The sequence below is a fragment of the Lepisma saccharinum genome, chromosome 1 (genome assembly GCF_977018435.1).
Source record: "Lepisma saccharinum chromosome 1, izLepSacc3.1, whole genome shotgun sequence".
Lineage (NCBI taxonomy): Eukaryota > Metazoa > Arthropoda > Insecta > Zygentoma > Lepismatidae > Lepisma > Lepisma saccharinum.
In genome coordinates, this window is record NC_139229.1 from 211,864,632 (window position 1) to 211,879,796 (window position 15,165).

Below are 15,165 nucleotides of genomic sequence, written 5' to 3' on the forward strand. Positions count from 1 at the left end.
TTTTGGTGCGCAAGTGATCGTCTTTGTTAAGGTTTAGTTGCGCCTGAGACTGATTCAAGCTTATTGGAAGACTGCTATTATTGTTTCATCTTGAAATATTGACTGGGCTCTTCACTACCCATCATGGAGGTGCAATCAGCATGAAGACGCAATGTTGCCAAGTTTCTCTCAACATCGCTTCCAGTATCTACAGTAGTAGTTTAGTGTAAGTGTTTCCCAGTGTCAGTTGGTGCAAAGAAATTGCGTTCAACCAAGTAGACGCTGTACGCAAGAATAGCGGTGTTCAAATTCAGAAGTTTCAACAGATGTCTGCCTACTGCTAAACGTTCATTTGATAGGTTAGCACACACCACGTGACCATACACCACACTGTACATCGCTCCAGAACGTAGTGCAAACGGTGCAGACACCAAATACACTACTTGAGACCGAATCAACGAAGTGGACGAGTCAGTGTTGCACTGTGTAACCAACTAGTTACGTGATGGCAGAGTCAAAAAGTGCAGAGAATTAGACGGGGCTACTGTATAGCATATCGTTCACAGGCTACCACTCTGGAGCGGTGCACACCCAGCTTTCGACAAAAGCTAAAACTAAATGCTAAGAGCTCTAAACCTGTCCCTCCTAATCTAACAATTCCTGACCTACAATAACGCTTAGGTCTATTAAGGAATATGTGGTTAGATTAGAAGGGCCAGGTTTAGAGCACTCAGGGAGATTTCACACCGACATGCGACATGCGACATGCGACACGAGAGTTTCATACCGCAGAGGCAAGCGACACGCGACACTTGTTTCTCAGCTCAGTTCACACGATGAAAAAGATATAATTGCATTAATCAGATTATTTGTCACCCGAAAGAAACGTAAGAAGAGTGTGAATCACTTAAAATTTGTGCAAGTTAATGAAACTCGGGAGAGGCATGTTGTCGTTGTGCATGAGGAAAAGGAGAAATAATATGCACTGACCTCAAACTGTATACGCTATACTTTCCAGCCTGGATAAAGCAAAGACCTAAGCACTAGAGAAATGGATCTCAACCTTCGTGAAACCCTGTCCCGGATTTTTTTTTTTAATCAAAGACCGGATACCAAGAATTTTCCTCGTAAACACCTTTACAGTATTTAAGATTTTATAAATGAACTAACATGTACCTATGAAATTAAATATTGATAAATAAATTCTGGCATAATCATAAATAGTAATAATAGTTTGATTACATGTAGGATTGTTGATAAGTATAAAAATATGGATGACGAAGCGGTAACGTCGTCTCCTTGTAATTAAGTGATCCCTGGTTCGATAGCCGGTGGAGGCACATAGTGGTGCGGATTCCATTTTGAACTGTAGGTCAATGTCCTGATTAGTCAATTTGTGCATAAAGTAGACTTAAAAAACAAAAATTCACAACTCAAATATGAAATTACGATTGTGTTATTTGTCAACCACTTCCAGCAGAACCTCTCGCAGCTCAGTATAGTTGATACGAGGGCCAGTGGTTGAGCAAAAATGCACTAGAGTACTTTACCACGTTGACTGATCTGTTTTGGACTAACGTGCCTCCATGTGCTGGCTGTTTCAAACAAAAGCAGACACGACCTAAATGGTCAAAACACGGCCTCTTTACATGATGTTGAAAGCAAATTACAGCCGATAACTGAACCCAAAATTTTGATATAGCCGAAAGAACGTTCTGTTCAAATCTTAAAACATTGTACGTATCGATACTTTATTAGTACATCAACAAATTAGAGGTGCGAATATGTTGTAAGGTATCCGGTTGGGCTCTCTTCTAGAGTTTAAATATAGCTTGTTGGGGTGAAGCCTTCACTCCGCATACGAAATCAACTAAGTGAGGCGACACGATGCACAGTATTGAGAAAACGGCCTAGTTCAAGCAACACGTGCAGCTTGCCGTGTTGCTTCAGTTCCAAAGATTGAATTTATTACTGAGGGTTCACTTCTAAGCATCACGTGTCGAGTATCGCTTGTCGCTTCAGTGTGAAATCTGTCTTAGCATTTGCTTTTGGCGTTTGTTGCAAGCTGAGTGTGCCCCGCACGAGATTCAGTGATCCCTACTTTACCGCAACCCACTCTTAAGCCAACACTCTTGTCAGGATGCAACATGCTACGGATGATCTACTTTATACCCTGTGTCTTCAAACTCTTCAAACACCAGACTTTTCCAATAGCACACTTCAGCGTCCACGATAAAAGCACTTGACGAAAAAATCAACCTCTTACAACCAACTCACCTTCAACAAGTTCCATAATGAAATAATTTAGGTCTACGGTAAGCACATGCGAGTGTAATTCACGGCTACGATAAAATAGAGTCGCTATTATATATTATTTCACCCTTCGCTGCTTTTATTGCGATAATCTACCTGAACCGTACCTACCACTTATCAAGACACAGTACCAAACTTACTTTTCCTTTTTTTTAGGCTTAAGACAATAACAGGTAATGGAGAGAAAGTATAGGCCTGACACTCGTAAAACTAAACAGCTGGCGAAGGTAAGAGGCGCGATAGGGTATAGATGCGAGGCTATAACAAACAAAACACCATCGCTTTTATTATGTGAACATGATGGCTGAACAGTAGTTCTGGCGGGCTTTTACCTGATAAAATCAGCGTTTTGCCCTGGTGCAAAGCGGTACGATAATCTTTTCTTCTTGTTTTCCAACTTTGGGTTGTGTGTGTGTGTGTGTGTGTGTGTGTGTGTGTGTGTGAGCGCTAGCCTGCAGTTCACAAATTGGCAGCTAATTCGGGCCAGGTTGAAATTGCCCACCTATTCATTATGGCCAATATTTACACAGATGGCTGCCGTGTTGGTCCGAATCAACGTTCCATCTGATGCTGTTTCTCGTTCGAAATGAGGGACAAGGGTCGGGTGGAAGTAAAGAAGCTATCAAAAAGTGTTGCCAACTGCGCCCTTTAAGACTTATCTTCATTTTTATGCAGTATTAACTCTTGCAGTAACGCTCAAATATATTGCTTACGTTTATAAATTGATAATAATCACTATTAATAATAATAACGTTTTAATTTGTGAAAAAAGTAAATACATTTGACAAGTAAAGTGAACTACGTAAAAACATTTTATAATGAAGAAAATGTACAGATTTTATTTAAAAGAAACTGTTACTGCATTACATTTTCATTTTGACGCAAACCAATTAAATATGAGACCTAATTGCTTGGTATAGTAATAAAATGAAAATATACATGAGTAATATATAGAAAATTCATACATGAAACTGACAAATTTTGTAAATATTTAAAACTGATAACCAAATTTATGAAGTTTCAAGGCGGGGCGCAACCCTGGAAGATAACGGCGGCCGGAGCGTGGTGCTGATCACAATACCTTCAAAATCGCCTAGATCCTGAATGTGTGAGGCCCTACCCTCCACATACCCTAAATATAGGTGTGTTTCACCTACGTCACAAACTATTGCATTGTGGCTTCGAGCAGCCATGATTGAGGCCAGTTCTTATAAGTAAACGAAATTCAAGCCGGCGGGCGGAGATACTAAAGTAGACGTTCGTGATTGAAAACAAACGTGCAGTTGGTGCAGATGTAACGAACGCTATATATTTCCTTGCAAACGACAAAGAAAACTGGCCGCAAATATGGCGGCTGTGGGTAACTAACCCAACTATATACCCGGAGAACTTTACCTTTTTTTACCTATCTAGGAAGGCGTGAAAACTCCAAATGCAACGGTGTAAATAAAGACAAAACAAAAGTAAATATTGACTGAATTCTAGTAAAGCACAAACACACACACACATGCGCAGAAATTTGTGACAGGACTTTACTCTTGTTCTGCCGAAAATTTAGATGGCAACACTGTTGTTCATTCAGTAAAACTCGCACTGAAGTTTGGCGTTGGCATTTTTTCACGTAACGAGTAAGCTCTAACTGCTTCTGTTTTTCTGAGCTGGTAACACTGTAGGAATTCAGTCAAACCATTACAGGAAGGAAAAACATAATCGCTGGTAACGATAATATGGCACTAATGGCCTCCCACGACCCACTCTGTAGCCAGAGGGCTTCAGGACCAAATGCCATTGTAAAGCTTTGCTGACTTACAGCGCCAACAGCGTTTCTGTTTAACAGTGATGTGCGTTTGACCCTTATGTGTGGTTTGACTCATTGGCCATTTTTAGTTGTGGGGTTTGAGTGAGAAAACTTGCCTGCGCTTCATGCCCTTTTGTGCCTCATACAATTGTATATTTCTGAAAAGTTTCTCGGGAGAAATATTATTATAGGAAGCTCAATAATGTGTTTCGAGAAACACAAAATATGTGTGCACGCACATCTTTGCTCCTAGACATCCAAGAATCCCTATTGGAATGTCCCTTGAGTCTGCATATATGCATGTGCAATGTGCTTTATGTAATCCGTGTATGTCGTATAATGCATGTACACTGTATAGTGCTGAAGGAGCTTGAAGAAGAGGTTTATCCAACACAAGGGATTAGTTTTGATCACATCACGATAGTGTAAATAAAACTACTATTTTTCTAAATTAATTTAGAACTTTGTTTCAGACCGTTTGTCTTTTGATGCATCGAAACCAGTTCAGCAAATCTGGGAGAAGATATTTTCCAAAACTTGCTGGGAGGGATGGTAGGTAAATTCCCCGTGCCATAAGGTTGGTGTCAGTGATCACCAGATAAATCTCTAACAGCTATATCTAAGGGTAGGCCATAAAAATTAACATTAACATAGACTACTATGAATATTTGACTTTCGTAAGTCCAACAATAAGCATGAAGGACAACTGAAGCTTCACCTATATTGTACTGAAGCAAAATCCATATTTGATTTACTGTTAGTATATTCAGTAGTTATACTTACGTTTTTAGTTTGAACCATTCAATAATATTTATACATATGTACCATTGTTAAAGATATAAATGCACTGCACGGATTTCATACGTGTGAGGCGATTGGTGATACGGTTCCCGCTCTCACTTTGCAAGGTTTTAAAATCAATGGAAATTCTTTAGTGAATGAAAATTCATGATCAATTTGCCTGTCAACTACTCTAACAGGTTTATGAACATAAGAGAAGGTTCTCCTTTTGCATCACTTCGCGGACAGATGCACATGGAACTGACCAAACAGCAGTGCAAAAAATGGTACACGCACACGCAACACATAGTTCATTTTTCTGAAAGTATCCAGGCACTTACTCAGGTTATGAAAATATGTTAAGATCAACAAAGAGCCTGTGTTGAAAACTGACAAATGTTTGCAATCCCATGAAAAATCTACAATTGTTTTCATTTCAGTCGTACTAGTGCCCTCGCAATAGTTATTTCGTAAATCCCAAAACCATTTTTTTATAGACCAGTTTCCGGATTTTAAATACGTGTGTCGGTTTTAGAAACTTTTCTAGACATTCTGAACGGAGCACTGAAAGTGTCAACAATTTCTAACAACACTAATACACTATTATGAACTATCATATGCTATATTACATATTTTACAACGTACCTGCCCTCGGACAAGAGGTTTCCGATTGTTTGTCAGCTTCAGTTTGTCGAACGAGACAACTCCCTGCGCCATCCAAAGGTGCCCAGTTGCCGGAGAATCGGGATGGACGTACAAGTTGTGCGGGAGGGGAGGGTCACCTGAGCCTGCCACCATCCACTGGGAACTGCAATGCAAGGTATAAGTTACAGCTTGCGAAACACCGGATATAGAATAATTTGAGACTAGAGAATTTTGTAAGCATTACTGTAATTTTAGCCAAAACAGGTTGCAGTCCTGGGTATAGACTACGTAAAGTGGCCATCAGGGCATTCACCTCCTTTATTAAGGATAGAGGAGAAGGTCTAAATATGGGCGAAGGTTTAAATATGGGTTTTGGAGTTATCAGCGCTCCCGGGTGCTGCAACCTGGCAGAGGCTATTGGAACTGGTTATCTGTCAAGGACAAAGGTTGCGACGCCAATTCGCAAGAGTAAGTGGTGGTTAGTTTCGGCCTTGGACGCTGTTATAGAATTGCGACCTCCGAAATCTTTTTGCAGGTATGTTTTAACTCAGCGTTTTCTCAATTCTCATCTGCTTTGCATAGGTTATGATATTAGCGGTACATAAAACAAATGTGGGCTTTAATAATGCCATAATTTGTTTGTGAAATATGTACCACAGAGAGCGAAAATAAATTGAAGAAGAAAAATAGCATGATGGTCTAAATATGAGCTATGACATGAGGTCTAATATTGAGATCATATTTTAAACACATATTTGGATGTCTCTCTTAATTTCGATTTTTCCCATTCCGAGTGATTTTCAAAACAACATATTATTCATAAATATGAATTGTATAATGTTTTAGCGATAAATGACTGTTCTTTTAAATTTTAATTCCTTTTTGTGATATTGTCACAAGTAGCCCATATTTAGACCACAATTTTGAAATACATCATTTTACCATTTTTTGGAAATTGCTTTTTTTTAAAAAAAATGAAGACCTTCAATACTTTAGCATGATATTACATTTAAGTACATATTTCATAGATATGCATTTTAAAGACAGGTGCTTGATATATTAATTGTTTTCCTCCGAAAATGACAACAATAAAAAGGGGGTCCATATTTAGACGTTTTTCTTCTAAATATTGTAAACTAAAGCTTCACAAAGCAGATTATTCACTGAATCAACAACCGTATAAATTCAAGTTTGTTTGTAACATGACCACCTTTTTAATTTATGAAAATGAAGTTGACTCCAAGATGGTGGGAGGTTTTCAAGAAGGTGGTCATTTGGAAGCATGGCCTAGATGGTTTTATTCTTCGTCTATATCATGTGTCGGTGTGACATTAGATTGGTGTGTGTCTGCCCGTTTGTCTTTTATTGGGGTAGTTACGCACTTTTAGTCCATCCTGTATGAGCTCTAGTTATGTGAAGTTGTTGTAGAATAAAAACATTTTTTTAAATTTATTTTTTGTTTAAATATGTTTCATACGGTTCTCTCATTCTCTCAGCAAGTGTCGCCAGATATCTAGTCTCCGTAGAAAAGTATGCCGCCATCTTTGAAAATGGCTGCAAATTTTACATTTTTAGGTTGTATTTTCGTGAGCGCTGCAGATAATAGGAAAGTTCATAATAAAGAAAATATTATAATTGATGAAATGGCGCTTTCTGTTCTTGTAGGTTTTTCCAAAGTCTTAACTATTTTCATGTTAAGTACGTACAGTCACCGGCGATAAAAATGGGACACCTAGATCCTGAAATACTCGCTTCCCTGCAAGGCGTTATATGTGTGGCCTATCTATACGGCGGTGGTAGAAGTTACCATTGAAAATTTGGTATTAAAATCCACTTATCGCCGTATAGTTATGAAACACACATAACCCTTACAGAATCTAGGTGTCCCATTTTTATTGTCGGTGACTGTACGTACTTTATTCAGTGCACAGAAAATTAATTTAATTTGTTTCTCAAACCTATATATTTTTTTTATTTTTCTTTTAAATATGTATGCTGCACCAACTAACATAGTGCTGATAATCACTGCAAGATTTACCTGAATCTACGTAACTTTCAAACCGCACCTATGGATATTACATTCACCATTGAACCCTAAAAAGGAAATTAACGTATTTTATTATTATACTTATATTTACGCAGCCTTGTTTTGTTCAGAAGTCCCGCCTTACCTGTGATAAACGTATCGATATCTCTTGTCATCCACAGGGACAATGTCGAGGAACACGATGTAGTTCGCTTCTGGATCTAGGGAACTTAGCCGCACCTTAACCGTTGGAAACATCCGCCTGTAAACAAAAAAAAAACGAATTTATCCTGCGAACATACGGGGCTCAAGTTGCCTGTCGTAATATAATTAAATATATACAGTGAGTGTAAAAAGTGTTTGGACACTCTTGGCGTTGTGGATGATGGTAGGTGAACGGGATAAAAGTGCAATGGTTCTACCTCAAGTTCTTTCTTTCTTGGCACAACAACGAAATAAAAATATCAAAACATAAACAATCCATGAACAATCATAAAATGCCACAAATTATGGTCACAGAAAGTCTTTGGACACTTAGTAAAAAACATTAAAAAGGACCCCTGTGAATCACGATCAATAAACCTGGACTGCGATACACATACCACTGACCCATTCAACCTCTGGGCTCACAGCTGTCAGTTCGGAAGTCTCAGTACTGGCAGTAGCTCCGCCTCATTGAACACGATAGTGCAACATGGGTCCCGGAAGGAGAGAGTTCACCGTTTGTGAACGTCGGCAAGTTTTCCGGCTACACAACCAGTGCAAATCGTTAAGGGAAATATCACGCTTGTCCGGAATTCCTAAATCAACAGTGCACGTGATCATAGATCGCTTTGGCGAAAGAAAAACAGTAGAAAATAAGCCGAGGTGTGGACGACCAAAATTCTTTCTGTGCAAGACTAGTGTTGCTCACGGGACGGGACATGTCCCGTCTCGTCTCGTGTCTCGTCTCGAAAACGAGACGAGACACGAGACGGGACAAGCCTTTTGAAATTCGAGACGGGACGAGACGGAATGCCTTTCTCGTCTCGTTTTCGAGACGAGACACGAGACGGGACGGGACGGCTTTTGAAAAGTCTCGTCTCGTCTCGAATGTCTCGAAAAAATAAAAGCAAAATTTTTAATCAGTTGCAAATACTTGTTTGCTTGGAATAAAATATTTCAATTAGAAACGTTGATAAGCGTGTATTAAGTCAAAATAAGAAGACTATTCTAGAGAGAGAGGCATGAATGAATACCTAAACTTATTTCCTATACTCTTTCGAAACACAGCGTTACTCCCCATTTTTTTAAAAAAAAATATTCCAGGTTAATAACTTTATGTTACGATAGTACTCCAGATACTAATACAATTCTGAATAACATCAAGTAAAAGGGCAGGTAGAGAAGGTGGAAGGAGGGGCCAAAAGATCGTGGAGTGTCTGAGTCCGAGGTTTATCTTGTAAAAATAGTCTCAGCTCTATAGGTTGGAAAGATAAACGGACCGACGGATAGGGTTTATTATTATTATTATTTAATTTTTACATCAAAGGGTGTACAGAAGTGAATGTTATTAGGAAGTAGGAAAAACACTGTGGGAAACATGGAAGTACAAATTGATAAGGAGTTGTTGGGAAAGTTATTAAGGAGTCCAAGATATAAGCAAGACTAAGAGAAGGAGATAATTAGGGACAAATAATCTTGCATTATCCCACTGCGAACAGCTGAGAGCTAAAGAGGAGAAAATACGGGAAATATGGAAAGAAATGATTTGGTGATTTTAATGTTTACAGGGAACCACGACAAGATTTTACCACATCATTATTTGCACGGGTTACGAAATTATTAGAATCTTATGGAAATTTCGGATATGTCTTTGTTGAGAAAATTCTTGTTGTTTCCCTCAGGCATTCTGCAGGTGGTTGGATTCGATTTTTTTACGTCCGTTTGAAGATTATTTCAAATGTTTTTTTTCTTTATTTCTTATTTAAGGAGAATACTATTCCTTGGATTGTAATAACGAAATACTGAGGCTGATATAGAATAAATTACAAATGAAGGAATTGCACTAAGTTCTGTATAATCGTCGTAGAAGGAAACTTTGTTCTATGAGGGGACTCCCCGGGTACAGTGGTAGCATCGTCGCCTTGTAATCAAGGGGTCTCGGGTTCGATACCCGGTGAAGGCACATTGTGATTTGAATCCCATTTTAAACTGTGGGTCCAGTCCCGATTAGCCTTTCTGTAAATCAGATGAAGGAATGTTGTAGCTGTTCTTTTTATTCTGTAAATTTAGCCTTCAAGTTTATGTTCAAAATACATGTAGTAACATTTTCACTCGTTATTAAACACATTTCACAAAGTAGTTTTATCGAACTTCAGAGGGAAGCTGACAGCAATGTCAGGGTGGCGGGAGCTTGTTTACGACCAGGGTGTATTCCGAGACTATTTTTCGCCGTTCCCCACTGACAAAGGTTTCGCTTTGAACAATGGACACCGTTGCTTCAGGGGGCAAACACCAAACATAGGGCGAGGTTGACCTGCAGTAGCGGGTACGTGCCATAAATCCAGGCCTAAAGTAGGAATGAAAGTTGGTGCAAGGGAAGGGCAATAAAAATTCTGTAATTTGGTTTGCTTGCTGACAGGAAGTTTTGCAGGAAAAGCTGTAAAGGAAAACGGCAGACTTTGAATGAAAGAGGGACAGTGAACACAAGTCCTTTGTATTATTCGCCGACACACAAGCTTCCATTTCGAAGGTGAGGCTATCAGCTGCGAAGTTATTAGAGGGTTGGAAGCAGTGACGACGCCAGAGGGGGCTGGGGGACGCCCCATGTCAGACACTTCGCCCCCCCCACCCCGGCCCCCCAATTGAAGTTAATTAAATATCGAATAATAAGAGTTCATTTATAAGAGTATGACGATTTTTACCTTTTCAAAGTGGTGTATTCTGCATGATATCACTTTCCTGCTTATAATACCAACTTGATTAATAAATATTAATTTGCTTCGTCCAAGATTCGAGCGCCGACCTGGGCATAGGTGATTTCTCATTCATTTATGTCCTGTAATAGCCGAGATTAACCTAAGTTTTAACCAGTCTTAAGAACTGGGAAAAAGTGTTGAATGTGGATGATTTTAAAACATCACGAATATTTTCAGGACCACAAGACATCATCTGTAGTGCGGGCAAATTATTCTAATCGTGGTCGTTAATGACAACGCTAATTATTAAAAGACATTCAAAGTTGATTCAAGATTTGGTTGGTTGGTTGATTTGGCGTTTGAAGTCCACTTTATGCACAGTAAGGCTAATCGGGACTGGACTTCTAGTTTAAAGTGCCTCCACTGGGTATCGAACCCAGGACCAAAGGTGATTGGAGAAAAACCGACACTACATGTCAGTTATTGTGGATTCATCGCGGTTTCTTACTATTCAGGGACTTCAATTTCGAGATGATGAGTCTGAGGCAAACCTTAACAAAGGGGATTTCTTCGATACTCTTGAAGCTAATGAGGGGATATTATTTGGAAATGTATTGAACGTGAACCTTAAAATGCAAATTACACTTAAAATTCGATTCAAAACATATCGCGGCAGGTAAAAGAACGCTTATTAGGATTTGCCACTCTTCAATCATTAGATGCAGGTTCGCTCTTTCTCGTACATATCAAAATCGAAGAACTTCTTCCCACGAACTCCATACGTGCCTGTAATTGTGTAGCATAAACATACGCTGGAGTGGTAGAGTAAGAGTAAGTATTGCCAGGGTCAGAATATTTCTTGAATTCTGAGATAACTGTAACCATTGTCTGATTTTTTATCCTGTGATAACATTTCCCTGAATGTGAAACACAAATTTTGCCCAAAACTCTTCAGCGTTACGAAGATGGTTGTCCTTAAAATCTTTGAAAAGGCTTGCTCGAAACAGGATGCTGGATGCAAAATGCCTCATTTGGCTGTTCTTGCCATTGAGAAGAAATGTCAAGTCCTGGACCTACCAAAGGTGCGCAATGTGTTCTCCAAAGCACCTAGAGCAGAATTCTCCTACAGGAGAATTCTCACATTGTTTCTAATACTTAAGAAGATTAATTTCTTCCAACGTCACGTTTATTTTGCAAGAAAATTAAACTCTTAGAAGAATTATTTTCATCATTTATATTATTATCTTATAACTTAAATATTTATATCAGTAGTTTCATCTCAAGAAAGACGATGAATTATAAAATTATGAATGTCTTCCAATACTGAAATAGGCCACTAGAGACAACGCAACTTACCAATAAAAAAGAATTAATGTCTTTATTAAAACGAATCATGTGGAGATAAACTCGTAATCAAGAAGTAAATTTAGGCTGTAAACGTCCACTCTAAATAAAATACACACACAAAACACCATACATGAATATAATAATAATTCTAATAATAATAATTATTATTATTATAATAATTATTATATAAGTATATATGTGTGTAGTGTTTTCTGGCGTTTTAATGTGACTGCCCCCTTACAATATTTTGTTGCCAGCCCTCCCCCCCCCCCAGTCAAATTTCCCTGGCGCCGTCACTGGTTGGAAGTAAATTTATTACGACGAGGAAAGTAATATTAGCTGTTGACAGTGTTGCACCAAAGGACGTGATATGTGCTACTGTTTGTATAAATGATAGGAAATTTAAGCAAAAATTTATAATTGTTGAGACTTGAGAGTTGTTTCCTTCATTTGATCTTACGAAGAGGTTTTCTGAGACAGAGTGGGATTATTTTACACATACATGGGAAAGGGTGATTGTTTAAGGATAGAGACGTATTTTGCACATTTTTTAAAAGTTCAGATAAAACGAGAATTTAGCCTTACTGTTATGAAAAGAAATAACGCAGTACGGGGAAATAATAACTTCACATTTTTCGCACTTGGTGGGATGCAACACAAGAGTATTGCAGGAAGTCTATGAACGAGGATGAAGAAGAATATGTGAAATTTGACTTACCTGCGGGTGAATTGGTTTATTCTAATATTCTTAAGGTTGATATTGTTTGTTTTTTTTAAGTCCACTTGATTCGCAAATAGGCTAAATCGCGAACCGACCTACAGTTTAAAGTGCGATCCGGTCCACTTTGTGCCTCCATTGAGTATCGACGCGAGGACCCTTCATTACAAGACCTCGACGTTATTACTACGCCATCGGGGAGGCACCCAATCTACACAAATATGTTGATTCCAATAACACGTTATATGCATAATATGATAATGATGCACTTTGGGTCCATCTAAACATATTTTTTTTCAACTATAGCATGTCTAAAAGAATCATTGAAGTTGGGATTTTTATAACTTCAGGAGGCACGGCTCTGTAAACGTGCGATATAAAATTAATGCAGGTTTGCCTTCCATACGTGGTGGTTTTGTCACGTTTCTTCGCTTCGTAAAACATACACTTTTGCAGGAGAGGCTTCTTGCATCCTCCTGGGGCCTTGCTCTAGCTAAACAAAAAATATATTTGTTTAGCATAATCGAGGGTTACATATTCCAGCCGAACTTACTAGAAAACAAAGATTCTATTGGGATCATACTGCTTTGAATGAAGATTTATGTACGCTACTACTTATAATAATGAGCATAAAATATTAATCAGGAACTTTATTTTTCGTCAACTGGATGTAACATCTTTTTTTGTTATTCAGCAAATGTTCAATTCATCACCTTTTTTGACATTAATTTTCTTGCCAGGACAGCTGTTTTTATGCAGATTTTGACAATCTTAACTACACGTAAGCTAGATATTAGCTAATATTTGTGCTGTTATATTACTATTCTTCTACCATCTTTGTAACATGTCATGCAATAACAATAATACAATTGATTAATTTACATATTCAAGTGAATAGACCTATGAATTATATTAATGCATTAATTTAAACATTTGCTTAATTGTTGTCGTTAATGTTATTATTATCATTTTTTCTGAAACACTTGGCTCAGACACCCTCCCCCGACATATATTTCTAGATGCGTGTCTGCCGAAGGATAAATTAGATGAAGCGGTGGTGGTACCGGACTTAGAGGCTAACGGGAAAACAAAGACGTATGTGCGTCATAAGCTGAGCATAAGAAACAGCACAATATCACAAAGCAACACTTTTTGAAACTTATGTCATAGAAGATGTTTAACAATATTAAGAACAATAAATGCTTTCTATTTGTAATATACTAAATATTGAAATTTTAAATAATCTTTTGTGTTCGTACTACACATTTAAAAACTTTTTTGTTGCTCCCCAGCGACAAGTTAGAATTTAAAGAAAAAATGTACATTTTCATAGTGCAAGGAAGTTCGACATTCAGAAAGAAATAAGGTCTATTGGAATACATTTCTCAAGACTTCCAAAAGGTATACCAGTAATGAAAAAGAGCACTCACTTACAGTAGCGTGCCCAGGATTTTCGAAAGGGAGGGGTTATGTGTAGTTTTTCTTGGTAGTCAGCCCTCATTTTGTCATATTTGCCTACCTTTGACGTTCTTTCTTTTAGGAATGCTGGACCAAAAGGGGGGGGGGGGGTTATAACCCCCACCAACCCCCCTTTGGCACGCCCTGCTCACTTATACCGTGTTTCTTACAACCTGTCCGGCTTCCCGCGGTAGCTGATCGCTGGCTTTTCTAGCATAAACCAAGCGGTATCCCACTTTCCGGAAAAAATATTTCGTGTTTCTGCTACTTTTGGCTTTTGTTGGCATGATATCCCGGATCACTTTTACGAGACGAGACGGGACAAAACGAGACGGGACGAGACGAGACGAGACAGAACCCTTCGAGACGGGACACGAGACGGGACAAACGAATATTTTCGAGACGAGACAGCATTTTCACGAGACGGGACGGGACAGACCAAAGTCTCGTCCCGTCTCGTCTCGTGGGCAACACTATGCAAGACGAACGGTTTATTTTGCGAACTATCAAAGAGGACCCCAAAACTAGTGTTCCGACGTTGGCAGCAAGCCTTCAAGACCGAGGTAAGCAAGTTTCCTCCAGTACAGTTCGTAATGTATGCCCACGAAATGCCTACCATGGACGCGTGGCAAGGAAGAAATTTTGGGATAGTGCAATAAACAGAAAGAAGCGCCTCGAATTTGCCCTATACCACCGCAATTACGATGCAGACTTCTGGAACAAGGTCATTTTTTCGGACGAAAGCAAATTCAACTTATTTGGGCCGGATGGTAGGCGTATGGTATGGCGGCAAAGAAATGCAGAGTTGGAGCCGCGAAACTTAATCCCAACTGTCAAATATATAATAATAATAATAATAATAATTAGTAGTAGTAGCATCAACATTATTAGTGGTGGTGGCGGAAGCAGTAGTTAAGTATTCCGTTGAATTTGTTATTCGTTCGAATAAAAAATATTTTTAAAAAAAATCACATTTCAGTTTCATCACTTCCTGACCAGATGTCCCTTGTCCCAGGTTTGAATCCTGGTCAGGAATCCATTTATTAGTTAATCCTCATCGTTACTATTTATCTAAAGATGCATAAAAGCAACGTACAATAAACTTACAGGAGCAGAAACAAGTAGGAGTAGCAAAATAAATAAATAACATTAATACGTGGATATGAAATTCGAAATTAACATAAACTGTAATAATGTATTC

The 15,165-nt window shown here is 38.6% G+C and overlaps 1 protein-coding gene across 1 annotated transcript in view; it reads right to left on the minus strand.

Annotated features, from left to right (window-relative positions):
- LOC145991583 (T-box transcription factor TBX20-like) overlaps positions 1 to 15,165 on the minus strand; it is a 170,410-nt gene that overhangs the window by 20,827 nt on the left and 134,418 nt on the right. Inside the window, exons 3-4 of the mRNA XM_083127635.1 lie at positions 7,687 to 7,803; positions 5,516 to 5,678 (exon numbers count right to left, since the gene is read on the minus strand). Coding sequence (XP_082983761.1) covers positions 5,516 to 5,678; positions 7,687 to 7,803 — 280 coding nt within the window. The remainder of the gene's footprint in view (positions 1 to 5,515; positions 5,679 to 7,686; positions 7,804 to 15,165) is intronic.